A 27,381-nucleotide genomic window follows, 5' to 3' on the forward strand; every position below is an offset into this window, starting at 1 on the left:
TGACAGATGGCAGTAATATCAAGGTTAAGATAAAGAAACATCGCATCTTGGGAAATTACTTGAAATCCACTCATGCAAATGAGCAGAATAATTTTCCATGTTACCCAAAATGAACATCAATATTTAATTAGACCAAGGAAGCAAGGGATAAAAAAAGGTACATGAAGAGTTTCATTAAAAACATGGAAACCAAAATGGGGACCCCATGAGGGGTGAAGGTGGGGCAGGCATGGACAGGACCACTGGGGTACTGTGTCAAGAGGACCTGGCAATGGTCACCATTCACTTATTTTGAAAAATATTCAGGGAGCCAGTCACTTTGCTAGATCCTAGGGATATACACAGTAGACCAGATATAGTTTCCTGGGGCTCAAGGACTGCACAGAATAGTGGACAAGACAAATAGGGCACACCGCGGGGAGGTGGGGGTGGCATAACTCAGGGTTATCAGTCAGGATGGCCCCCTGGGGCGGTGGGTTGCAGCTGAGACCTACAGGGTAGGCAGGTGGGAACTGGCCATTTCAAGAGGCGTGTGTATCTCTGGCAGAAGGACAGGTTCTAACACATTAAAGGAGGGAAGACAGAAAAGCCCCAGCTGGAGCTGGTAGGTGGAGGGGCCTTACATGCGATGCTAAAGAGCCTGGACCTGCCCTTTTGGGCAGTACGGAGCTCTTCAAGAGCTTCAAACAAGCGGGGGTGTCTAGATCACACTGATTTTAGACAAGGATCACTGACTGTAGTTGCAATGGATGGGGGAAGGGTAAGACCAAAAGCAACCAGGAAAGGGACATTACAAAAAGTTGCCATAAAGACTGGCAGTACCAGCCCAAACAGGTTATATAAAATATAGTATCTATAAATATCTGTAATACATAAAAATATATTTTTATTAAATACTGATGATATAAACCTCAACCCTGCTACTGAAGCAAATGATGACATTTTAGTATACTTTTTTTTTTTAATTTAAAAAATAAATTGGTTTTGCTATTTTTAGCAACTAGCCCTATTTAAATGAGTGGGACATGGTCTGGGTGGCCTTCTCTCTTTACTTCTTCCACAAAAACTGTTTGTCCAAGGGTATGTAAATATTACAAAATCCATTTTAGATTCAAACATTAACAATAACCAACACACTTGACCCAGCAACCCTTAATACAAAAGCCACTTTTGGTAGATGCCTGTTGGTTGCTGAAATTCAAGAGAAAGGAGTATCTCTCACCTCAGAGGATTATGCTTTCTCCTCCTGGAGCCCGTCTGTCACCTCCCCCACCCAAGTGCCCACAAAACCTTGCAGTCAGCGAGAGGAGGAGACCCACCTGGATCGCCTGTTGTAGCTTCTGCCTCGGTGGTAACTGTCACTCCTCTGGCTCCGGCTCCGGCTCCTGCTGGAGTAGCTATCGTAAGTGTAGGACCTGCTTCGACGGCAACAACAGACACTTAATTTCCCCACTCAAATACTCACATGCTTCCATTTCTTTTTCTGATCTACCTCATCAGTGTTCTCTGAGAACACGGGTACGATACGACCCTGTGAGGACACATCTGTACAGCAGGTACTGGAGACACTGAACGAGTGCCCCAGGGAGACTGACCACATGAAACAGAAAAATGTTTTCTTTTCTGCATTGAAAAATATCACAAAGTTAACACTGACTTAGTTTGACTGAATCTGGTGGATCTTCTTAGGTAATTATATTCAGTAAATACCTGCCATTACAACTGGACATCAAGTGTCACTTTGACACTAGAATACAATGGGCCAATATTGTATTGATAAAATGACAGATAAAAGCTGTCAAAAAAACCTCACGTAGACAGGAGATGATTTCATGAGCCAAATACATGTATTTAAATTTTTCAATAGACTACAACACTTTTTAAAAGGGAATGAAGGGTTTTATAAACAAGGCCTTTTAATTCTGCCCCCACAGATGGTTCCCCATCCGCTGTCCGTACCTGGACCGACTGTGGGGGTCGTACGAGCTGCTCCTGGATCTGCTCCTGCTGGATGACCTAATAGGAATCACATGAGGAACCATCATTTTGTGGGTCAGGGCAGGTAATATCAAAAATCTAGACATTTATTTGCCCATCAAGGAAAAAACATAATGAAATCCAGTAGCTGTATTTTATCATTTCTTTAACAAAAGTACGTTGGATTTTTTTAATCCTTTTTTTAAAGGATTTCAATCTGATTTTTTGTTCTTCTATGAGGTGCACATCACCAAAGTCACCGAGGAGGTTCTAACCGGGTGGGGAGGGGGAAGTCTGCACAGGTCAGACACCTGTAGGTAAAATGAAGCTGCAGCAGTGGAAAATACCTGAGAGGCAAAAGAGGGTTTCATGAAGCTGGGAGAAATACAACCCTGGGGTCACCCCCCCACATGCTCCACCCTGTGGCCCATTACCAAATCCTAGCCCAATCCCTAACCCAAGCCAAGAGGTGACTGCAGATGTGAACTGAGGTCAAGGTAGATATACTGGAGGTGGGGGGTGGGGAGATAGTGGGCAGGGCCTTTTTAAAAGATTTCTATTGCTTCTCTTTCCTCAGTCTGATAAGATTGAGGATAGCCAGTGAGAATGTGACAGTTCTAGAAAGAAACAACTAGACGAGACAACAGGCCTGTCTGGTACTGAGCAATGACAGGATTCTTATCAACAGCTCCTCCACTCTGCCTGTGCAGGCCTTGAAAAGCAGACGGGATGCAGACCACATGGCAGGGTGGGGTTCCCACACTCACCTATGACTTTTGTAACTGCGGTAGGAACTGCTCCGGCTTCTGGTGCGGCCTCTGCTGTACCATCCTCTGCTCCGACTTCTAGAATAGCTTCTTGATCTACAATTAAGAGTGAAAAAATATAATTATGTTAACTCACCATGCTGTTCAAACAATTATTAGTAGGACAGGAAGGGGAGAACACAACAAAAGGGAAGGTCGTCCACAAACTCTTCACAGTGGGTTTGACAGTGAGAGCGAATGAGGGTTTAAACTGAACAGACTGAAATAAACCAGAAAAGGTGGTAAAGATATACTCACTGGAGCCCTATTTGTTAAGACCGGAAGAAGAAATAATCCAAAGCTCCATTAATGACAGAATGGTGTGTGTGTGTGGGGGGGGGAAGCACAGATATACAGTAAAATATTCTCAAGTAGGAAAACTGAATGAAGTACAGCTACACACATCAACAGAGAACATAATGTTGAGTGAAAAATGCATAGACAGAACTTTTATGTATGTATATCTGTACGGATTTTGTTTGAAGACATGCAAAAATACTGTATACAAATAAAGTATCTGTAGCAAAACTAAAGAAAAACAAAACTACAACAAAAATTTACAATAATGTTTAATTCTAGGAGAGAAGAGAGAAAGTAGGGAGGCACTGGGTAGGGATGTATCAGGTGTGTCAAAGCTCTTTTTTTGAATCTATATGACATTTTAAATTATTTATCTATATCTAATCATTTAGATTATTTAGTATTTAATAAAACAAGGAACTAAAGCAGTACAGTTCACCAGCTCTTCGGGCCTGCTGGGAGTCAGGGCAGGAGGAAGAAGAGCCCACAACACAAGCATGGAATGGTCTGAGAGGGACAGGGAGAGCTAGCAGCAGGTTCCAGAAGGACCAAAAGGACTGAAAACATGCTCTGGCACTCATGCGAAGTACCTGAAAATAGCCCTTTTAGGAAGAAGCAGGGGAGGGAAGGCGCAGAAGACACACTGCAAGCAACTAAAGAGTAAATGGGAGACAGTTATTAGAGATGGCAAGTGCTGGTTCCTATTTTTAAAGAAATCCGGGTGAGAAAGGGAAGATAAATAGCTAGAAGGGGGGGGAAATCTCATCGATTTTTTATTTTAGACTCAAATGATGAAAAGCAAGCACAATATACTAAGGAAATATGAGCAATTAAGAGAGATAGGTAAAACCATGAAATATTTACAAGGGGAAAAAAAAGGAACACAAATTACTTATTAACTTCATTTTTTTAGTTTGTAAAAATTCTCATTTTCTGCACAATCCAGTCTATGCTGATGACAAAAGTTAGATGCAACTTGAACCAAAATAAATAAATTTAAAGATGATGGTTTTTACCATTCCCCTCCTTGCTAACCCCTGAATAAAGATCAACTAGATGCAGGTCTTGGGAAGGTTAACGTTGGCTCTCTGGCCCCCCCTTCCACTTGTGTAAAATGGAGCGTTAGATCAATGATCTCTAAAGCCTACCTCATTCTGTAAATTCAGGATTTCCTTCTATAGCATCACTAAGAGATGCAAGAGCAGCGTCACACCATTAGAAAGAGAGACTTACCACCTATCATGACAATTCATTTCTATTGCCAGAGAGCTTTAATTGACAAGCAATAGTTTTTGACACTGAATCCAAATTTCTTCACCTAAAATCCCCACTTCCTATGTCCTCAATCGGCTCTCTTAGTCACACAGCACAAGACCTCCCCTTATTCCCTTCCAGATATTTGGAAATAGTGATCTTGTCTGTAATTCTGATGTTCTTCCAAGTTAAACAGTAACAGACGCTCCTTGGCGGGGGTTGGAGGGGGGGAAGGAAAGAGACTAACTACATTGCTCACCGATAAGATGATGTGGAACTTCGAGATCGACTTCTTGAGCGACTGTAGGAGACAGACCTTGTTCTGTGTCTTGATTTGGTTTCAGATTTACTTCTAGATCTGCTTGGACTCCTGGACTGGCTATCCCCATCCCGACTAGGTGTCTGCTCATCACTTGAACTCTCCTGATTCCTTGGCCTCCGGTTTAAGCGTGCTGTCTTTCTTACTTCATCAAAGAGAGACCCAGGCCGAACTTTATTTTTGCTTTTAATTTCTATCCTCAAGCCTTGTGGCTTCATCTCAGGGACAGCAGTCAACGCCTTCACCTCCATGGCGCTGGATGTGGGAGCCGTCGGTGCCGCCAGGTTCCCCACCCCTTGCAGGGGCTTCCATTTGTTATCCAGGAGACCAATTTGGCTCTTCTCAGCCCCCTCTCTCTTCACAGTGCTTTCCACGGCACTGGCCAGGCTAGCAGAACTGGTGTCCCGTTTCCCCATGTCCCCCATCGTTTTGCTTTCAGACACGCTGCTTTCCTGTTTTACCTCCTCGGTCTCAGGATGCTGTGTGTGCATATCCTGTTTTAGAACGCTGTTTCTGTCTGGGGTGGCAAGCTTTGAATTTCCTAGAGGGGATGCCTCCTTGGCCGGGGAACTCCTATCAGGAGTGCAAATCTCCATGTTGTCATCTGTCTGCAGTACATCCTCCACGCTGCTTGGGACACCTTCTGCAACATGCTGAATGCTGGAGGGAGAAGCGGCTCCGTGTCCCTCAGGATTGAAAGCCGTGGGAGAAGCGCCGAGTTTACTATCCTCTTTAGTAGGCTGATCAGTATCTGATGAAGTCATGACTGGATTACATTTACCTGAAAGGCTGCCCTCTTCGCAGGACTTCTCAGTGTGTGGAGTATTTTCTTTCATGGTTTCACTATTTTCAGAAACTTGTTTTTTCTCTTTTGCCTCCTGAGTAACTTGTTTTTCACTAATCTCCTCCTCCTCCTCCTCACCAAATTCTAGTGGAGGCTGCCAGCGAAATGCCTGTTTTCGTTTTGGAGCCTTGTGCTTTTTGTCTTTTTTCCCTTTCAATTTCTCCTTCGCTTTTTTGGTCTGTTCCCGTTTAAGATTTTCCTTTGACACATGTTTGTGCTTCCGTGCCTTTCTTCTAGTGTTTTCTGAATTGGAATAGGACCCCCCAGAGTCAGAGGTTGAAGACCGCCGCTTACTTGATTTCCAAGCGCCATTACCATCAGGCAGCGGACTACCTGCCGAAGACTTTGCTGGGGGTTTGGCTTTGCTGTGAATTTCACCAAACTCTGACTCAGAATCTGATGTAGCCTCACCTTCCTCCTTATCAGAAGATGGCCGGGAAATATGTTTACTGTTTTTAGTTACATCTCGTTCAGAGTTTGACTCAGAGTCCCATCTACTCCCAGCATAATTCTTCCTTTTGGGCTTACTGCCATTTCTAAGGTGATCAGAAAGATTCTCTTTCAAGGCCCTTTTCTTTGAACGAAGGCATTCCTGTCCAGGCTTGGATTTCTCTTCATCTCTGTTTTTCTCTTGCTTGTTGTTCATTTCCATTTGGACTTGCTTCTCTTTTTCCTGTGCTGACTGTGTAACCTGAACACTTGACTGTTCACTGTCTGAAGAATCATCTAAAGATGACCTGCTTTCACTATACTTTCTCTGACTCAAAGACTTCTCTCTGCTTTTCACATATTTATTGCGAAGTCTCTTCTCAGAGCTGCTGCTATGCCTCTTATTTGAAGTGCTATTTTTTTTCCCACTGGATCTAAATTTTCTCTTGGCTCGTCTTCCATCATCACTGCTAACAGAAGAGTATGACGATGATCTACTACATTGTGAATGATCACTGTATTTATTTCGCGAATGAGATCTGGATGAGGCAGACCTAGATCTTGAATGTGAACTAGCTACACTTCGTGACCTTGTGTATGACCTGGAATAAGATCTACTCCTAGAAGATCTGCTCCTTGACCTTGGTGAGCTTTCCGAACTTCTATCACTGTATTTTGAATAAGCACTCCGATCACTTTCTGAATTTTTTTCTCTTTTATGGTAGGATGATGAACTTCCAGTCTCTTTGATATTTGCTAAACTGTAAGTGCTTTGGAGGGGCAGCAAATGGGTTGTTTTAGCTTTCATTTCCTGAATTCGCTCATAGGAGGGCTTCCAAGGCTTCTGTCCCGGCTTCCACCTTGAAGGAGGGGGACTGTCACTCAATGGTATTACAGGAATATTTTCCGCCACCACTGGTTGTACTACGACATTTTCATTTTGTGGCACTGTTGCTCTTAAAGGTTCCGTCTTAACTGGTTTATTTTCACTTAACTGAGAGGTTGTTTGTCTTGGTGATTTTGATGCTGTCCTTTGGTGCCCTGACTTGGAAGTAGATCTGGACTTTGATCTACTTCGAGAATGTGATGAGGATTTTGATGGAGTCCTTGATCTTGAGCTTCCTCTAGAGTAAGACTGCGAGTGAGACTTAGATCTATAGGAGTCTCTGCTGGAATGGGTTGAAGAGCTCTGGTCATCCTTATCAGATTTAGACCAGTCCCTCTTTGATGAGTGATGAGATGATAACGAGGAAGAACGAGATCTCCTTTCTCTGTCACAAGAGGACTTCATTCGTCGAGTGGAAGATTTTGAGGATTCTCTGTCTGATGGTACAATAATCCTTCTCTTCTTAGTCTGCTTGTGTCTTCTGCAATGCTTCTGCTTTTTAGCTTTCTTTTTATGTTTAACCTTTTTCTCTTTCCTGCGTTTTTTACTGTGACCATCGGAGTGTCTTGCTGCACTAAGGTCTGAATAATATCCATTATAGGACCACGATCTGGATCTCTGGGACAGGCTTCTCTCATCCCATCGGCTTGAACAAGGGTCACTTAATCTATTAAAAAGGATACAATATGCATGCCGTTATTTACAAGCATGTTTTCTATGCTCTAAGTTTAAAACACACATTTGTTGTTAATACAAATGCATTGACAAAAGCCTAGTTAAGAACAAAGTACTGACTCCATCAACACTTGAAGCACACATAGGAAGGATATATCAAAGGGTGATAGGCCTCATCTTGACCTCATAATTTCAGAGATACACACTGACAACTACTAACAGATTCACTTATAAAAGGATTTTTTAACTAAGCAAAAGATGTCAAATTTGACAGAAAAACGGTTTTGAACCAAACCAAAACAATTCATCACGAGACCACTGCTGACATACTGAGTTCCCTGGCTAGGATGTTCATGACCCTCTGCCTCCGGGAACAATTTCTGAGGGAGATCAAATCAAGTTTCCAAACAATTCTGTTGATTCCTAGATACAGGACAGTGGCCTGAACTTTAAAGAGGAAGCCTCTTAAGAAGCTAGCATGGCTATTTTTTATTTCAGCTTCACAGAGGTAATTAAGACTTTCTCTTAAGATTTTAGTTAAATTACTAACTACAGAAACTAAGGAAAAAGCATATGAAAATAGATGCAGGCTTTACAATCTTAGTGGTAATGGGTAATGTCAGGGCTCAAAATTGAGAGTTCTCTATACCACTGCATCTAAATCACTCTTACACAGCAGACACATTCCCTCTTCCCACTTCTAACCATTCTACTGGACACCCAGAGAGGAGAAGAGACTGCTACCATGAACAACTATAGAGGGTCCACTGGTGTATTTTTCACTAGCTGTTCCGGAGCCAGCCCCATTTCTACAATAGCTATTCCACTATGGGGTGTTACTGAGGGTAAGAGATGGGTGCACTTCTGAAGAAGCAACAGTCCGTGGGGTCAGAAGTTAATGCACATGCCAGGCACAGATATTCCTACCTACCAAGTCATTCATCAGTGACTAAGAGACCTGGCTAGGATATAATCTGCTATATGATTTTTAAATCCTGATTACTTCTAAAATTGTACAAGATACCTTAGAAAGATTCAGTAGTTTTATGGTTTTTGTGAGGGAAGACAGAATTCTGATTTAAAAGCACCCTGAAGCCCATCAGCCCTTCTACTTAATAGCTCTCTTTCTGCCACGTATTCCCAAATGTATTCTCTTTGGTTACGGTCTAACTTTAAATGTTAAGTCTTTAATGAAAAGTCCAGAAGTCTCTAGCCTCTTAACACTTAAAATATAGTAAACACAGGATTGTGCTCATACTCAAAGCTCTTACTTGTCTCCTTTACTCCATTTTTCTCCACTAGGTGGTCTGTATGCTCTTAATCTCTGCATTTCCTCTTTCCAGTGAGGAGGAGTTTCACTGCTATCATCATCGTCTGATTCGGAACATGATCTTGATCTTGGAGGAGTGTGATAGCGCTTCAAAAACAAAGATAGGAGTAACTGTTTTTAAAACACTGCTCAATTACAGTCTGGAATAGGACACAGGTAGAAGACTCAATCTCAGATGCCATTCAAAAGCAAGAACGATTAAAGTACAAAAGGATGGTATGAAGTTATCTCAAACATAAGAAACTAAACAGGATTTTTCTTGGAAGTCCTAATGGTTACATTCTAAGCCTAGATTAGTCAACATACTAAGATTTTTCAACATACTCACTCACTGTTTCACATATCACTTCATACTTAAAATGCCGCAAGAAATTATGATCTAATAGCAGTACCTATGGAAAATACAACTAGCTCCTTAACGGATCTTGGACTATACCTAAAATTAAAGCTAGGATTTTGCCTATACTGCTTAGATAAGTAATTTGAAAATAAGAAAAGTCTTAACACACATACAATTGTGCCCCTTCCTTTAATCTTCCGTCCAGATTTTGATACAGATGGTTTCTGATCACTTACAATGGGTGTAACATCAGGAATCTTCCTGGAAAAGAAGACTGAAAATTAAAAATAAGCAAATGCTAGGCAGTGTCCTCAATATTTAAATGCAGAATTTATGCTCCTATAATACAAAATCATTTCATTTAGATCCAACACTTTTGTAGAATGAGGCACTCCATGTAACCTGATTTTCTAGGCAAACTCTTTAAATGCCAAACCTTAAAAAAAAAAAAAAAAACCCAAAAACCCAACTGGGTAGAAATGTATGTTCGATACTACGCATCTTTATAAATATAGTACTACTTTTAAACAAAACCCGTTTTTACCTGTCTCTTGTCAAAACAGTGATGTTCTAAGAGAATCCTAAGGTATTTCTGACTTTGATGCTTAAATTTTGTTTTTAAAACTATATTTTACTTTATCTTACATTTTTTAATAACTCATTTGTCTCCCCCACTCTACAATAATCTGCCCCTTCTTCAATGCTCTGAATCTGCTGCCTTATGGTAATTCTAAGAGCATAGACTTACTTTGTGGCAGCTGTCGTCCTCCATGCATGAGAAGTCTTCACACCTCAAATTTATCTGTTACTAACACAATGGCTAGCTCTTATTGAGTACTTATGATGTGTCAGACATTATGTTAATAAGCATTAACATAATTGAGTCAAATGTATGTAACGTAAAATTGACCATTAAAAGTGTACAGTTCAGTGTATTAATTACTTGCTGTTGTATAACCATCACTACTATCTTTCTAAAACTTGTTTCATTATACTCCCCCCCCCAGCCCCCTGAACTCCCTCAGCCTCTGGTAACCTCTAATTTATGGCCAAATAACATCCATTGCATGTACACATCACATTTTGTTTATCTAACCATCTATTGGTAACTTGGGATCTGTCTCTTCCTTTTCACTACTGTGAATATGTTGCAATGAGCACTGACATACAAGTATCTGTTTTTCTATTTTCAATTCTTTTGAATATATACCTAGCTATGGAATTGCTTGGTTATATGGTAAATCTATATTTGACTTTTTGAGGAAAAACCAAACTATTTTCCACAACATATGAATCATCTTAGACTCCTGCCACCAATGTATAAGGATTGGAATTTCTCCATATCCTTGCTGACACTAGTTTTTTAGGGTTTTGTTTTAAACTATAGCCATCCTGGCAGGTGAGTATTATCTCACTGTGGGTTTGATTTTTATTTCCCTAATGACTAATTATGTTAAGCATCTTTTCGTGTGCTTACTGGCCATTTGTATGAAACATCTATTCAAGTGCTATGCCTATTTTTAAATTGAGCTGTCTTCTTGTTATTGTTATCCATGCTTTTGGTGTCAAATGTAAGAATTCACTGCCAAACGCAAGGTCATAAAAATTTACTCCTATGTTTTCTAAGAGTTTTACAGTTTTAGTTCTTGTATTTAGGTCATGGACCCATTTTAATTATTATATATGATGTGAGGTAGGGGTCCAACATTACTCTGTCACATGTGGAAATCCAGTTCTCCCAGCACCATTTATTGAAGAGACAGACTTCTTTCTCTATTGAATGGATTTTGCATCCTTTTCTAAAATCAACTGGCCATACAGACCAGTACAGGTTTATTTCTGGACTCTCAATTCTACCCCATTGGTCTATATATCTATCTTAATGCCAGTACCACACTATTTTGATGACTGTAGCTTTGTGTTAAGTTTTGAAATCAGAAGGTATGAGTGCTTCAACTTTGTCCTCCTTTTTCAAAGACTGTTTTGGCTATTCAGGGGCCCCCTAAAATTCCACATGATTTGATACTGACTTTTCCATTTCTGCAGAAAGGCTGCTGAAATTTGATAGGGACTGCACTGAATCCAAAGCTTGCTTTGAAGAGTACTGACATCTTATCAACATGAAGTCTTCCAACCCATGAACATGCAACGTCTTTCCATTTATTTAGGTCTAAATATTTTGTAATTTTCATTGTACAAGTCTTTCGCCCCTTTAAATTCATTCCTAAGTATTTTATTAGATGTTGTTTTAAATAGAAATGGTTTCTTAATTTCCTTTTCAGATTGTTCATTGCTGGTTGTTAATAAGCACTTTAAAGGCATTAGCTCACTGAATTCTCGTAACAACACTATGAGGTAGGTACTATTAGCATTTTTATTTTAAAGACAGAGAATTTTAAGAGTAAGAGGTTACAAATCTTGCCCTAAGTCACAGAAAGAAATGTTAACTTGACTCTTAAAGCCAACAGACAGGGTTTTCTAAGGCTCCAGGAATTGGGCTCCAGATAAACATACAATGTTACTATAAAAGAATCTTAACAAAGTATATGTGTAGTTTTTTCAGTCATTTCATGACATTACTTAATTCTCACAGTAAGATAAGTAGGTACTCTGGCTAGGCAACTAACTGTTAACCCCATTTTCCTCATGAAGAAAAAGCACTGAACTTGCCTAAACGTGTTCAGCAAAAATTAAAGTTTACCTGGGAACCTTTTAGGTACTGGTCCAATGGTACAACCCTCCACCTTCTCCCCAGAACACTCTGATTTGATTTGCTGTATGGCCCAGAAGTTGGTATTTTTAAAAGCCTGCAAATTATTCTAAAGCTGTTACAGCTAAGGTTGAGAACAAATAAACTAGAACCAAGTGTGGAATCCAAATTCCGCTAAGCAAATTACAAATGATACAAGCTTAACTGCTGGTAAATCAGTAAGGTGGCAAGTTCACTATGGCTGATAGCCCCTGCTTCTTATCCTTGCATATGCTGAGTTCTTGAAGCACACTTAATTACAGCTCCCAAACAACTGGTCAAAATCTCAAAGATCCTAATAAAATAGATCAATTGTGCTATCTTAAATGACACAACTACCAGCCAATTATAATTTAAAATACTTCTGCACAAAATAACTTCCAAAAATGTTATGTGACCAAAGAGTGATGACCAAAAAAATTATCAGCACTTTTCAATCACAAACGCAGTCACTGCTTAATAACACCAGATAAAAAAAAGTCAGCAAACTTTTTCTGAAAAACATCTGGGAGTAAGTATTTTAGGATTTGTAGGCCAAGAAGAAAATTAAGACTATTATATAGGTACTCGGATAACAAGTGAGAAAACAGATTTTCACTAATGTTTAATCAGTAAAATTTGCAACATGACAACTGATATCATTTCTTTGTAATAAAGATCTACTAAGGAGAGGAACGGAGTTCTTCTGGGGTGGGGGCGGTGGCGAATAATATTTCACCTAATTAGGATTCACAGTGTTCCCTATCAAAACAGATAATGCTGTTCTTCCAGTAATGCTGATCTGTAATGAGACTGTACATATTTTATCTTTAAAAATCTCTTTTCACATACAGGGATTATACGTGCAGGACCTGAAATCCTGGTGAGCTGTACACAGCATCACTGTGATTCGTAGCACACCAAGCCGCAGTGTAAAGCAACAGGGCACCACATACAAACTCTGGTACAACTACTCGAGTCCGTTGCTGTCACATGGTAACAGCCCTTTCATATTTTCTTACAGTGAACAAATGGGTATGGCGGTGTTCCAGTAAAACTTTATTTACGCACACTGAAATTTGAGTTTCATTTAATTTCAAAAAGTCACAAAATACTACTCTTTTTTTTCTACAAACATGTAATCATGTAAAATTTTTTTTTTTTTTTTTTACCTCATAGGCTGTACAAAAATAGCCCATGGACAACACCAGCCGTATGAGAAAGAAACTGACCTTTCAAGTTTCCTGCCTTTTGAAAGCCAAACAGATTTGATCAATGAACTTGGTGTCTTCATTTTAAGAAAGAAGAGTCCCACTAAAATTTATTAACAAGCCAGAATTTGAAATGAAAACATCAGCATGTGAAAAGCTTTTGAAAAGATACATCCTATTTTATAACAGCTTTTTATTTATTTATTTAAGATTTTATTTATTTATTTGACAGAGAGAGAAACAGCCAGCAAGAGAGGGAACACAAGCAGGGGAAGTGGGAAAGGAAGAAGCAGGTTCCCAGTGGGAGGAGCCCGATGTGGGATTTGATCCCAGCACTCTGGGATCACGCCCTGGGCTGAAGGCAGACGCTTAAGGACTGAGCCACCCAGGCACCCCCTATAACAGCTTTTTAAAATGAGACAATATTTGGCTTTAAAAATGTTTAATGAACTGAATGATAACCTTATGTGGAAACCTGATTGTAAAGAGGGACATTTGCATCACTTCTCAGCCTTCAATAGAACTCTTCATAGGGAACTTATCAATGATATGCCACATTATGGCATTTTTGTTCAAACATTTCTTTTAATAATTCTAAACCTGAGATAACACACAAAATATACTACATAGTATTTTTTGAGACCACATCTAAAGCTACACATTATCTTTCCCAATGCAGAGAAGTTATCATTGAGCAAGTTAGCAAGAGTCGCATACTTATGATACTAAATTGTAACCCCAATCACTATGCAACTAATTTTACACTATTCAAACTGGAACACGTTTTATCATTCAATTGAATCCAAACAGACCCTTTGTTCTGACAACCAAATCTCACCGCTAATGAAAAGGAAAAAAAAATTAGTAAAGAAACCTTTCCAGAGCTCCAGTAAGAACTTCTCCCCTGGCCAACTTGCCCAACCCTCTTCCCTACAAGTAGAATGTGATTCTGAAAGGTAAGGTACATGTCATTCATTAACCTGGCATCTCCCACAGTATAGTTCCAAGTGCTTTGACTATAGGTCATGCTCAATAAATGAGTGTGGAACCGCAATGAGCTGATGGAATTATCATTCACAGAAATGAAAACACAGCTGTTTATAACCCTACTTACGGTTCAGGTTCCACGGTGACAAGAGGCATATCTCTTCTCAGTAAAAATCGGTTCTCAGGAACTGGAGGAATCTCCTCCGGGCGGACCACAGGCTTTTCCCTTTTAGCATTTGAATCAACTGACCTTTTTTCATTGGTATCACTCCTCTCCGAGTGACTTAGAAAGAACAAAGAATGTCACCAATTAAAATGTGCAATGTTTGCATTTCACGATAATCTTAAATAATATTATTATGTAGTAATTAATAATAGCAATAAAACAGATTTGATAACTTACAAATCTCACTCAAAAGGTTTGTACGGTTTTCACAAAGGGAACATATAAACACAGTGCTAAATGCCATAGTACTAAAATTCTGGTATGAAAATTGTCAAATGATCCTAACTTTTTTAAGTTTCAAGGATTTTTTTATGTGCAAACACATAAATCTTTGATATGAAATGTCTGTGCTACCCCTAGAATAGTCAAATTTCAAATTAAAGTCCAAAAAATATTATCCTTTTTCAGTAATAGGTTATGAAGCTAAGTTTACACAACTGCACAAGCTTTCCCCATCAGGATATGTGTGTGTTTTTTAGCCTAAGATTCCCCTGGTGTTTCGCACTCACCCTTTTGGGCTCATTATATGTTTATTCCTTGGCTCTTCTGAACTGCTTGCTTCCTTTCGTCTCTTTTTAGAATGTTTAACTTTTGGCCGCCTCTTACGTTTCCTCCTCCTGCTCCTCTCATGTTCAATTTCACTTTCTGAGGAAGATTCTGAAGAGGAAGAGGAATTGGAAGAGGAATCCGAGTCTTCTGAATGAGTTGGTTTCTTCCTTTTTTTCTCAAAAACTTTTAAGAAATATTAATGAGAATATTAGTACTGGATTTCAGTGCCTACCTTTCAGAGTAAAACATGTGACTACCTAGTATCGTAAAACATGCTTTATCAACAGAAAACTAAAGACAAAATTTAAATAAACTTTTCTTCATGTTGATAATATAATTTGCTGCTGAGATTGTAAGGTAACAATTTGCTGCCTCATGAGGCCCCTTGCCCTCATGAGGCCTATACTCTAGCTGGATCGGGTAAGAAAATAAGTAACTGCACAATATGACAAATGGAAAGTGCTAGGAGAGAAACACACACAAAAAAACAGGGTAAAGGGAACAGGGAGAGTGGGGGTTAACTGAAAATTACACTGGAACAGAGACTGAAGAAAGTGAGGTAAGGGGTCATACAGATATCCGGATGGAGAGTGTGGCAGACAGAGGGGACAGCCAGCACGAAGGTCCCTGCAAGCTTGGCGTGTCTGAGTAAAGGTCAACATGGCCAGGATGACAATTGATGAGGGGGAAGAGGGGAGAGAAACAGCAGAGAGCAGATGCCTTACAGACCAAGTAAAGACTTTCAGCTTTGGCTGACTGAGAAGAGAGCCCTTGGAGAAGGTCTCTCTGGCTGCTGTTAAGGACAGATTACAGAAGCTCATGAGTACAGGCAAGGAGACCAGTCAGAAATTTACTGCTGCTGGGGCGCCTGGGTGGCATAGCGGTTGAGCGTCTGCCTTCAGCTCAGGGCGTGATCCCGGCGTTATGGGATCGAGCCCCACATCAGGCTCCTCTGCTATGAGCCTGCTTCTTCCTCTCCCACTCCCCCTGCTTGTGTTCCCTCTCTCGCTGGCTGTCTCTCTGTCTCTGTTGAATAAATAAATAAAATCTTTAAAAAAAAAAAAAAGAAATTTACTGCTGCTGAGAAAAGATTATAGAGAAGGACAGAGGTAAACGGAACATGCATGAGGCTACTGCAATCATCCAGGTCTAGACAAGGCTGATAGCAGGCGGAAGTAAAAAGAAGGGAGATTTGATAAGATTTGTGCATGGCTTGGATGGAAGGTATGATACAGAAGCATCGGGGCTATCGCTATACTACTTGTATGGTTCCCTCCACTACTAAAATCCTGGAGGTATGTTTAAGTTATAGTCGTCAACATGTTTTACCTATATCCTAGCTCCCTCCACTTCCCAAAAACTCTCACCATCTTTTGTTGATTTTGTGGCAAGCACCCCACAGTCAATAACACGCACATCCGCATAAGGTCTGCTTGCAGCATCTGTTTTCAGATTTTCAATCTGTTCGATTACTTCAAAACCAGAAATAACTAATCCAAAGACGACATGAACCCTGTCACAGTACAAATTCAGGAAAGAATTGGTTTGATGACGATTAAGCCATAAGCAGTAATCACAACTGCTATAAATAACATGTCTATAGACCTTAAAATAAAAGCAAAGTGTTTGATGAATGAAACAACTAGAAGGGAATTAGAACTTGAAATCTGCTTTATAAAAGGAAAAAACAACAATTATTCAAACTGGGCCTTAGTTTTCTGCCTAAAATAATATTTCTTAACTATTTTATGGTAAAGAGCCTGAGAACAGTCAGACTGCTCTTGATACTCAGAAACTACTGCTACAGGTTCACTCGAGAGCATGACTGGGAGTCTACCCATGTGCCCAGATAAGACTCCATTCCGTGACATGACAGCCATGAGTTCTCAAGACTGACCAACCTGTGATCCTTAAGAAGGGGCTTGGCTATGAGATTAACCCAGAGACCAAGAGCACCCCCTTGAGGTTCACTCATGATCCAACCTGGATTGGACTGAGCACCCAAACAACTCCCCAAGGTAATAAAACATCACTCTTACCCATCCAGGTGTGGAGCAGGTTTTGTGGTACTGTGTAATAAACATCAACACAAAGAAGATGGCAAAAACCAGGTGTTCAGGTGAACAGAGCAGAAGGGTTTAAAGCACAGCATGTAGAGAACAAAGGGGTAAAGATAAAAAGATAGGGAAAAAGTTAAATGTGGTATACATCTAAACTTAAAAACCTTACAAACAGCAATAGTAGCCATTTTACTGGTTAAAAAAAATCACTTAAGATTTTAACAAATTACAAAGTTGTATTTATTTCTCCAATATGAAGACTACCCTTATACATATGTATGAAACAGCTTTGAAATAGACAGCATAAAAATACATTAAAGTTACTCTCGAACCCAAAACAAAAGCAAACACAAACTCAAAATTTATCAAGATAATTAAAGAGAATAAAAAGCACTATCATTAGTCCTAAGGAAAGAAAAGTGTGATCAATACCTGGCCCCCACACCTAAATGAGTTCTTCTATTTGTTATTTCTCATACTGAGTCAGTCTGCATCTTTTAAGTAGGCAGATGGAGGTAAGCCTCAGGAGTCCTGTTTCCAGAACTTCCTGCCCCTCCCACCTAAGGTGAAGCTCTGCCACTCAAAGCAACTCTGAAACGCAACAGGGAGCGAACTTTCCCTCTGTTAACACTTCTGACAGCAAGTGAGTAATGATGGGTGGTAACATTATAGACGCTTTACACTTCTATGGCCCAGAAAATGCCCAACCTGCTTCTTCTACAGTCACAAACTGGCAGACAGTCATTCTTGGGAAGCCTATGGGGTACATTTATTTTGTTAAGACATTCTGAACCCAAACTGGTTGTTTCCCATAGCATTTTCACAAATCTTCACACTATGTGAACTGCAGTGAAAAAATTCAAAAGCAGGTAACTAGACTCAGAAGTATGTACCACAAAAATCTGAGTTTATAAGAATGAGAAATAGAAGAATTTGAGAAAGGACACTGCATATCAGGCCATGCTAAAGCAGTCAATTGTGCTAGGATCTCCCATATTACATGTAACTCAACAAAACACAATTTTAACCTTCACAACAATGTTAAAAATCATTATTCTATGAGGAATGGTAGCATTTATACTTACATTAAGAATATTCAGTTCTGTAAAAGCACTACAGAATTTAATTTTAAAAATTGTCAATTTAAGAAGTTCCAGAATTTTAAAAGCAATCTTGAGTTTTAAAACCACAAAGTCTCAAATTCTCCTTAGAAGACTGAGAAGTTATAATTAAAGCTGATATAATAGTAAAAATGAGTAAAAACAGACAGAAGAAAGAAAAAAAGACAGAAAATCTGGCAAGCAGGTGAGGAACTAATGGTCAAATAATTAAACTAGCATCCGGAAACTACTTTGGATAATAACCTTAAAATGGAAATGTGCTTCCCATATATGTAAAACTTTACCAAAGGACACTTATGATAGGAAGAAATTAGTACATATGCTAGACAGTGATCCCACTGTATGAAAGATGTAAGAGGTAAAATTTGTAAAGGAAAAAATGTCCTACAATGTTATGGGATCGATTTCAAATACGTAGCAGTGAAAACAAGGAGCGGTTTATTGATTAGTTATATTCCTCCTCCATCCTTGATCCTGTCTCTCAAACTCTCAGGTCTTTTTGGGAAAAGCCGACAAATTTTTTTTAAAACGCACAGAACCCCATTCAGTTTGCCACACTGGCTAATAGAGAGTCTGGTAAAAACCACCTTATGGCAAACCTTTGGAGCAAGTGGTGAAATGAAAACACTCTAGCTAACCCCAGTGAAATAGCAACATACTTCTTGAGACTCAATTTGAGGACAGAATTGCTACCTTTATGACAGATTCCAGTTTTGTTTTGAATTCAAATGACAACTGAAGACAAAAAAAACTTGGTCCTGTACTGCAATAGTGAAGAAAACAAATGAAGACAAGAACAATTATTTCAGGGACAAACTTCAGCTGGACTGCTGTGCCTAAACTGGTGTGAATAATTAAGTCCATCGCTTGTACCCACAATTCAGGAGGCAGAAATACAAATGTATACTTAAATCAGGTTAGACTACATATTAAGAATACTGAAAGTATCTTAACAAAGAAGCCCCTCAGGATTCTCAGCCTACATTGCAGGAGTAGAAATAACAGTGTAAAGCAGGCATACTGGCACTAGGCTAACACCAGACATGGATAAACAGAGGACACTGCCAAATGGGCAGGGAGAAATGATATACTTGGTCCAAGCTACTCAATCCCACTCAACCAGACAAAGAGATCTCATCCCTCCAACTCTTAATTGTACTGATCTTTCAAAACTATACAGTTGTAAAGACCCATGCAGTGGTGACACTCAGTAAGTTCAGACCTTAAGGCCAAAGACTACCGTAAAAATATATAAGTTTATACATACTTATGAAAACATACCTAAAGGAGAAAGAACCACAAAGAACATTTCAAATTATAAAAGCTTTCAATATTTTCACACTTCCATTTTCTCCTGTCACTTAGACACTGATTTTCCAGTTTCCTCCACCCCCTGAACATACTTTAAAAACATATGCATAAGGATTTGTTTAAACTTTGTAAATTCCAAAAATTGAAAAGTGTCACTATTACTCCAAAAAACAATCTGCATTATTATACCATTATCAAAGAAGGTTTTGGCCTTATACAGAAATTAACAGTTCTGTACTGAAGTGCAATCTAAACCATTATATACAATACACCCTCTTTCCCGCCCTCCCCCAGAAGAGGTGTGGAAACAAGCCACCGAAATTAAAATATACTTCCCAGGATTAACCACCAACAATAAAACACACTTGTTTTACATGTATTGCTGCCATAAATCAAGCAGAAAGTTTTTCTTAAAATGGTTCAATGCACATAACAATAGGATTAAAGAGATAAAGGCAAAGAAAGAAAAAGAGAGCCTTAGAGTAATGAGACATTACCTTTGGAGCGCACGGTGTAACACTCTTTCTGTAAATTTTACACAAAAATGGCAAGAAATAAATTGTAATACACTTTTAAGACAAGACTGAATCTATGTTTTAATATCAATATAACTTTGAAATTAAATATTTTCAAGTTTTATGCAAAGCAAGAAAGCTTTTTTAAAATGGAGGGCTCTAAATTTTCTTTCACATAGGATATGTATGTAGAGATGAACTATGCTTAAGAAAAACACTGTGGTGAAAGTGGGAATCTGTTCAGAGCCTTAATACTGTAACACTGGAGTGTGAGTAACCAAACATTATATTTCGCTTTGCAAATCCTACAAACTACCTAAGTCAACCAACATCTTTCTCAAAAAGAGAGTAATGTATCCTGAGTACATACATGAATGTAAAAATCTGAATGCCCAGGAGCAGTTACTACCAGTGGAAAGCAAAAATTTCAATGAAAAGAACTGAGTTAAGAGAAATCAAAACAAAATTTCAGGGAACTTTCTCTCTTTTTAGTAATTCACTGCAAGTAGTTAAAAATCTTTCATGTTTCTACATTTGAAATCTTTTTTTCATCACACACAACAGACCACAATCAGGAACAAGTGAGCCAAGTTTGGACTATAATTTCTGTTTACTGCCTTCCATATACTTCTGTAGTTAAGTCCCTGAAAATAATAATAATAATAATGTAATAATAATAATGAAACAATAAAGCAACATAACTAGAATTTTAAGGATCTTCTCAAAGTATAAAAAGGCAAGAGAGATGAAAGTATAAAGTATGCTGTCAAATTTTGGCCACGATACTTGCTTTTTCCTGCCTGATCTCTGATTTTCCCCATTGTAAAAAAATTTTTTTTCAAAAAATACAGTCTAAGCAACTTTAACTCTATTAAAGTTTAAACATATCAAGTATACTCAGACCAAAATCCATATTATATATAGTGGACAAAATTCTTTATAAAGGTTTCAGACTATTAAATCTTAAGATATTTAAAAACAAGCTTTAATTTCTTATAAAGGCATTGATACATGAATTACTATCAAAAAGAATATAATGTTTCAAATAATGTGGTATTTTCAATGAATGTTGTAAAAAAAAAAAAAAAGTGACTCCAGGTGTAAAGTAGTATGAACATAAAGATAACCTATTTCTGTCTATGTAGCCTTGAACAAGCAATTTTTTCCTTCAACTCCTGAAACTACCACACCATATGGAAGAGGCACCAAATTATATAAAGAGACACAGTTTGTGTAAAGACCATGGAAACTAACCAAGCCATGTTACAGAGCTCTCCCAGTGTGTTCCAAAAGTCACCAAATAGAGAGCTTTCAAAAATTCAGCACTAATGTTAACATAATACACATCAAACACTACTAGATACAAAATTCCTTCCAGGTTGCTAATACATATGTCATATAAAACACTAAGTGATACTGAGACTGGATGTCAAAGGTGACACCCTGATAGAGAACTTGGTTTATGGTTAAGTTTCATCAATATCTTTGTTGATGAAAAATCTTGCAATTGTATACATAAAGATACTACCCCCCAAAAGGAAGGAAATACTAGAACCTCCCAGGTTACTGACACTTCCTAGCATTTCTTCTCATACAGATGCATGAATATGTGGAGGGAAAATGCATTTCTGCCCAAATTTATTTTTGCTAGCCCAAATGGCAACACAACTTTAAAAACCCTTAACACCAAACTACTCTTCACCTCTGATAAACAGTTCTCTCCCACTCAGATGAGCAGCGATTTCCAAGTCTGGTTAGAACATATCCTGGAACTACTTTGTATTTTCCTCCCATAGTCCTATTTATACCTGTTAAACGCTTTTTGTTTGAAGTTTGACTTTTCTACGTTATCTTGTTTTCTTAAATTTTTATCATTATCATGACCAGTGACAGTGGCCAACGACAGAGACTGTTCTCCAAAGCTCTGCAGGTCTTTCTAATCCATGGCTGTACATACTGTTCGCACAGATCAAGCAAAGGGAGACAAATGTCACCACTACGTCAATGTTCTGTTTGCAGCTGATGAAGACTGCTGCCTAATTTAGGCAAATGAGCCTGAAGCTTCTTTGCAGCACCTTTCAGACTGATGGAAATTAGGCAATTACAACTACTTCCCTTTAGGCAAGACGATGTTTGCACACAAATCATTCCACATATTCAGAAACTGAGGATCAACCTACAAAACACTTTCTTCCTTTTATGTCCAAATTTTCATGCCAAAATGTTTACTTTATCTTTGAGAATGGGATAGATACTTTGTAAGCCAAAAAGGGAAGACAAAACTAACTGAGGGTAAACAGCAAATAAAACCAGAACCAACGTCTCCTGATAGCTATAACAGTAGCTCTAACCCAAGAAATCATTGTTTAATACAAAACTATAAACCACCTAATCCTTCTAATGACTACTTCACCCAATACCTTCTTTATCTTTTTGATGAATGTACAGTACAACAATGAAAATTAGAGAATTAACAGACTGTAACAGCCAAAGGAAAAGAAACCCGTTTCCCTGTGTGTCATTTAATCTTAGCATTATTTATACAAGGAAAACGTTAGACGAGATGATCTTGAAATCCTTTTCCACCTTAAGACTTTATAATTCTATAGCTTTTATTATGGTTTCTTCCTAGTGTTTGGACTCTAAAAATAAATAATAAACAGAACAAAATGACTAAATACTGAGTTAACTTGGTTACTACTTTGGTTCCAGGTCTTCGAATTCCTTTAAAAATACCTCAACATGAACAAACCATTATTTCCTTAGTGATTCATGGGGACAATGCCATCTATCACTTCTGCCATGTTTCTTGAGCAGTACTATTTAAAAAAAAAAAAAATAGCAGGCCCCCCAAAGCAAAATCATTTTGACTAATACAGTAGTAGATATAAGCAGTTACTGCAAAATCACGAATAGCTTTATAGTAGAAAATCTGATTTTTATTATATACATAATTGTTCCATCCAAAGAAAGCAATATATGCACAATTAACGTCTAATAAAAATGATGTATGCCTTAGGAAGAGGAAGTTTTAAATGCGTCAGTAATGAAGACAATAGTTACTGCACACGAAGCACAAAAATCTTTGAGGAATATTTTGCAAATACACTAATAGCACCAAATTTACTCCTTAGGAATTACAAAGTAGTAGATTTAGAATATGAACTACAAATACAATTTTGCAGGGATGTATTAAAAGTCCTTATTAAGCCTGTAAAACTGGAACTATAAAGGCAGTTCTTGGCGTTTTACCAATCATTATCACACTACCCTTTCCTGCCTGGAATGCAAAGAGTTGTTTGAGGCGCCCCAGGCAGAGCTGTGGTGAGAGGGAAAAGCGCAGCACCACCCTAGGGCGGCGGACAGCTCTGCCTCGGCCAGCCCTGGCAGCCCCAGCTTTTAGAGTGCTCAGCTGGGATCACAGACACAGCTTGAAGATAGTACATTATACTTGTTCACTACTTCCAACTCCAAAAGGATTTGGGCTTGCAAGACAGAAATTTTCAAAAATTTTTCTTTTTATGGGCCGTCATCTCCATTTTCCCTTTCTACAAAAGCAAGGCAGTGTTTTGAAGGTGAATGTTAGTTTTATTTTATCATTCAACCCGTGGGAAACTGGTACTTTCAGCCAGCATAAAAAAAGCACATGCCACAAAAATGTCTTCCAAAAAAAGAAAAAAAAAAAAAAAGAGGTAAGGATTTTTTTTTGTATGTACAAAAACACTAAATTACTTCCAAGATTGCTTTTAACTGCAAACTCATTTCCAGAAGTAAATTTCAAACTAAAAGCAGAAAATTTTCTTTCAACACAAGTTCACAATGATTTTAGTGCCATCTACAGTTAATTATGAAAACAAAGCTTAAAATTTTTAATCCTAATTCATGGATGTTAAAATTTTCATTTGGCATTAATTGCCGAAAATAGCAGTCCAATGTAAAGTTAAGCTATGTAGAAACAGCAATGGCCATAATTCTGTTTGATACTAAGCATTCCTACAAAAGACTTAAGCAAATACTAAATAACATAGAAACAAAATAAAATTTTTGAAGGGAGAACCTCCTCATATACTGGATGGTAATTAATGTATGTACCTGCACCGGTTTTTACTCTTCACATTTGATTAAACAAGCTAATTCGTATGTAACAATGGGAAGAAGCTGCTGCTACCTGATAAATTTTAATGTACTGATATAAAAAAAGTAAATCTAAAAGAAACTTTAGAGCCCTCAGATGGTAGCTTCTTGACCAATGAATTTCATTAGTTTATCATGTTCACAGTTCAGATAAGCTTAAAAATGGAAATGGGAAACCTCAATCAAAGAGTAAATAGTTTTATATTAAATTACTATAAAAGAAGTTTTTCAAAATATTTCCCACTACTTTTTTTTTTTGGCCCTTAAGAAGGTTAAGGAAAGAAAAATACTCTAGTATAGAAGTATTAATAACTACTGCTCTGTGGGATCAAAACATGATCTAGGAACAAATGTTTTCGGTCTTCCTTTTTTCCTGCACAGCTCCAAGCACTGTCATCTTCCATTAGCTTTCCATTTTTTAGGACATTCTTAGGAACAGAATGCCCCTTATCTGAACTTTATCAGATCATGTTGGAAATCTATTTTGCAGACAAATTTAAAATGTGAGATTTAGTTTACATGAATAATTTACTCTTTTAAAGACAGGGAAGCGCCATTCATACTCGTCCATTCGGAAAGATGACAAGAACTTTTTCTGACAGGCCATGAATAAAATATTTCTCCGACATATATGGTACAACTATAGAGATTTACTTCAAATCAAAAGCATTAAACTTCATGCTAGCCAATTACCTTTCCTATTTTAAATCCTGGGATTATAATAAAAATAGGCTTTAGAGTAGCTTTAGATAAGAATATAACTAGAAGTATGCCGAAGGTCTTTCAGATGAGAAATAAGTACGGTTTTGGTTGTGCCTGTATGTACATGAAGAGGTGCTTGTTTCTTTAAAAAGCAAATTAGGGGCACCTGAGTGGCTCAGTTGGTTGAGTGACTGCCTTTGGCTCAGGTCAAGATCCCAAGACCCTGGGATCGAGCCCCCCATCAGGGTTCCCTGCTCTGCAGGGGAGCCTGCTTCTCCCTCTCCCTGACGCTCCCCCTGCTTGTGCCCTCTCTGTCAAATAAATAAAATCTTAAAAAATAAAATAAAAATAAAAAAAGTAAAAAGCAAATTTAGCATTCTAAAGTTTCCTCCTGAGTGCTAATCTCATAAATTTTGGTGGCAATGACAGCAATACTGGGTTAATTCAATTATGCATAGAGCTCTCCAAAGATTTAAGTTTCTTACAATGCTGATGCAACAGCAAAGTCACTCATCTCTGTACGGTATCAGAAAATAGTATCTCTCAAATTAGCTCAAAGAGCAACAATAAGAGAAAAAGTAACCACACAATGGTTTACTCAAAACAACTGTTCTCCAGGTCAAGGGCACATCTAGTCCTAGTCTATGAACAATTTTTAAATACTGATCAACAGTTTATGTTCCAATCTAGTTTTGGTAAACTGAGCCCCCAAATTTGTTAAGTCAAAAGCCAATTTCTTAAGATGACAACATACGTTGAAAATAATGTACATCTTCAAGTTACGTCTTTTAAGTACCATTCTTCAAATGGAGGATATATGCTGAACGCTGAGGCGGTTGTTACAGCTTACCAGTTTCTGTAATGTTAGAAGTTAATAACAAAGTCCAATTTGACAGAATTCTAGCATTTAAACTTGGTTTAACTGTACCATCTTTCTCATGAACAGCGCTTCTCTGTTTAAGAAAAGCTCATCTCTGAATTATGCCTACTCACATGAAAAACTGGGAACCATTGGTATGTTTCCCTCGATTTGCCATTGACAAAAGGAACGCTCTGTCATGTTTGAGAATAAAGTTTTCATCTGTTTGAAGAAAACACAAATTCGTCAGTCTCCAATTATAAGCCACTTTTAAAAGTGTAATGTTCACAGTAATAAATAGAAAGCAAGGATGAAATTCCTCTTCTGGTCAGTAAAGATACTTGTCTGAATATTTAGAAAAAAAATTTTTTAACTAATCAAATACCAAAAGCATTTTAGATCAAAAATACTATTTAAAGCCTTGAGGAAAAGAACACATATTTAATGCTTTATACAAACAGCCTTAGAACAGTCACTTTTAGTAATAACATACTTTGGCTAAATAATATGTAAACTATTAACTTTCAGGGAAAACCAGTAAAGAGATTTTAGAAAAACCTCTACGGTAAAGCTCATTTTCTTCAACTTTCCAATTATCTTGCTTAATACACTCTATTGGGAGAAGTTTAATAATCTCATGTGCTTAATTTCTATATGGTAAACTTATTCAACTGTATTGAAGCTAGACTATGAGAGCAAAAACCAATAAGTTACATAGATTAAGCTGTAAGGATGTACATAAATTAAATCAAGTATATAGACTCCTAACAGATAGGATAAAAAATTATTTAAGGAGGAAAGTCCCATAAAAACAAAAACTTAAAAGGCAAAATATAATTTTAAGATACACAAGTATCTGCCACAGGGAACAACCACAATAAAGTGGCCTACGACATTAGTTTCAAATTGCTACAAGCGGATAGAACCAGCTAACGAGCTGCTTCCTACTGGTTCAAAGGAAAAACTGTTATAAACATCACTCAAGAGATGATTTTAATTCCAGCAGAAATATCCTCAAAACTAATTTAAATTTCCTTGTAACATTCATACAAACAAATCTTTCTTTAGAACAAACAGAAACACAGAAAACTTTAAAAAATGATTACCTTGGGAACAGGCTTCTGAAAAAGAGTAGTAATCCATTTTTCCCCAAAAGAAATATAAAAGACTATTATAACACTGAAGCTATCACGGCATTAAATCTAGTAAGATTGGATCCCATTATAAATATCTGCAACTGACTTTTCTAAGGCTTTTTGGGGCAAGTGCAATAGTTAGATTTATGCAAATACTACTACTGTAGGAATAAAACACAATCATATAGTTCTAGTATACAAAAGAAAACATACAAACCTTTGAGAAAGTAGGAAATACCAACTTTTATTCAAAGAAACTGCTTGGTTTAGGGGGAAAAAACACGACTAGATTTTTTTTCTCTGATGTAGAACTAATAACCCATTGGGAAAAGAAAAAAGATACAGATGCATGTATGAAATAGTATACAGAATTTTCCAAGTCTTCAAGCAATATAAGAAATCCAGCCACAACCTAACCCAGGCTGTCCATAAATTTATTAGGAAGGGTGCAAGGGAACAGAATTGGAGTTTGTGTTACTGAGCTTCGTTCTCTTACCTTTTCATTTTGCAAAAGACCACATTCTCTATAAACAAAAGAATATGTTGACAGTTTTAGGCAGGAAGATAGGAGTTTTCATGTATATAGTTGCCTAACCTCCATGCTGAAAGTCATGTTTAACCATAAAGTTAGCCTTAATTAATCTTGTCAATTAAAAGTTACATATTATAATATAATTTATCC

The 27,381-nt window shown here is 37.8% G+C and overlaps 1 protein-coding gene and 1 long non-coding RNA gene across 14 annotated transcripts in view; one reads left to right on the forward strand and one right to left on the reverse strand.

Moving 5' to 3' along the window:
* Window positions 1-27,381, reverse strand: part of NKTR (natural killer cell triggering receptor) — a 55,277-nt gene that overhangs the window by 2,991 nt on the left and 24,905 nt on the right. For 3 of the 13 annotated variants that reach the window (XM_011232808.3, XM_034662144.1, XM_034662143.1), the window contains 11 exons: window positions 25,698-25,785; window positions 16,901-16,930; window positions 16,229-16,374; window positions 14,822-15,044; window positions 14,214-14,369; window positions 9,334-9,421; window positions 8,762-8,907; window positions 4,597-7,482; window positions 2,745-2,840; window positions 1,960-2,016; window positions 1,320-1,418 (listed from right to left, as the gene is read on the reverse strand). In XM_011232808.3, the coding sequence (XP_011231110.1) occupies window positions 1,320-1,418; window positions 1,960-2,016; window positions 2,745-2,840; window positions 4,597-7,482; window positions 8,762-8,907; window positions 9,334-9,421; window positions 14,214-14,369; window positions 14,822-15,044; window positions 16,229-16,374; window positions 16,901-16,930; window positions 25,698-25,785 (4,015 nt within the window). Of the gene's footprint in view, window positions 1-1,319; window positions 1,419-1,959; window positions 2,017-2,744; window positions 2,841-4,596; window positions 7,483-8,761; window positions 8,908-9,333; window positions 9,435-14,213; window positions 14,370-14,821; window positions 15,045-16,228; window positions 16,375-16,900; window positions 16,931-19,850; window positions 19,879-25,697; window positions 27,224-27,381 lie in introns of those variants that run through there. The other 10 variants (XM_011232807.3, XM_034662145.1, XM_034662147.1 and 7 more) reach the window with 9 other exon arrangements.
* On the forward strand, window positions 10,987-13,211 carry LOC105240385. The gene is made up of 4 exons (XR_004626036.1): window positions 10,987-11,328; window positions 11,443-11,515; window positions 12,743-12,884; window positions 13,068-13,211. It is a non-coding gene; the product is annotated as an uncharacterized LOC105240385 (long non-coding RNA).

Source organism: Ailuropoda melanoleuca, chromosome 6, assembly GCF_002007445.2.
Source record: "Ailuropoda melanoleuca isolate Jingjing chromosome 6, ASM200744v2, whole genome shotgun sequence".
Classification (NCBI taxonomy): Eukaryota; Metazoa; Chordata; class Mammalia; order Carnivora; family Ursidae; genus Ailuropoda; species Ailuropoda melanoleuca.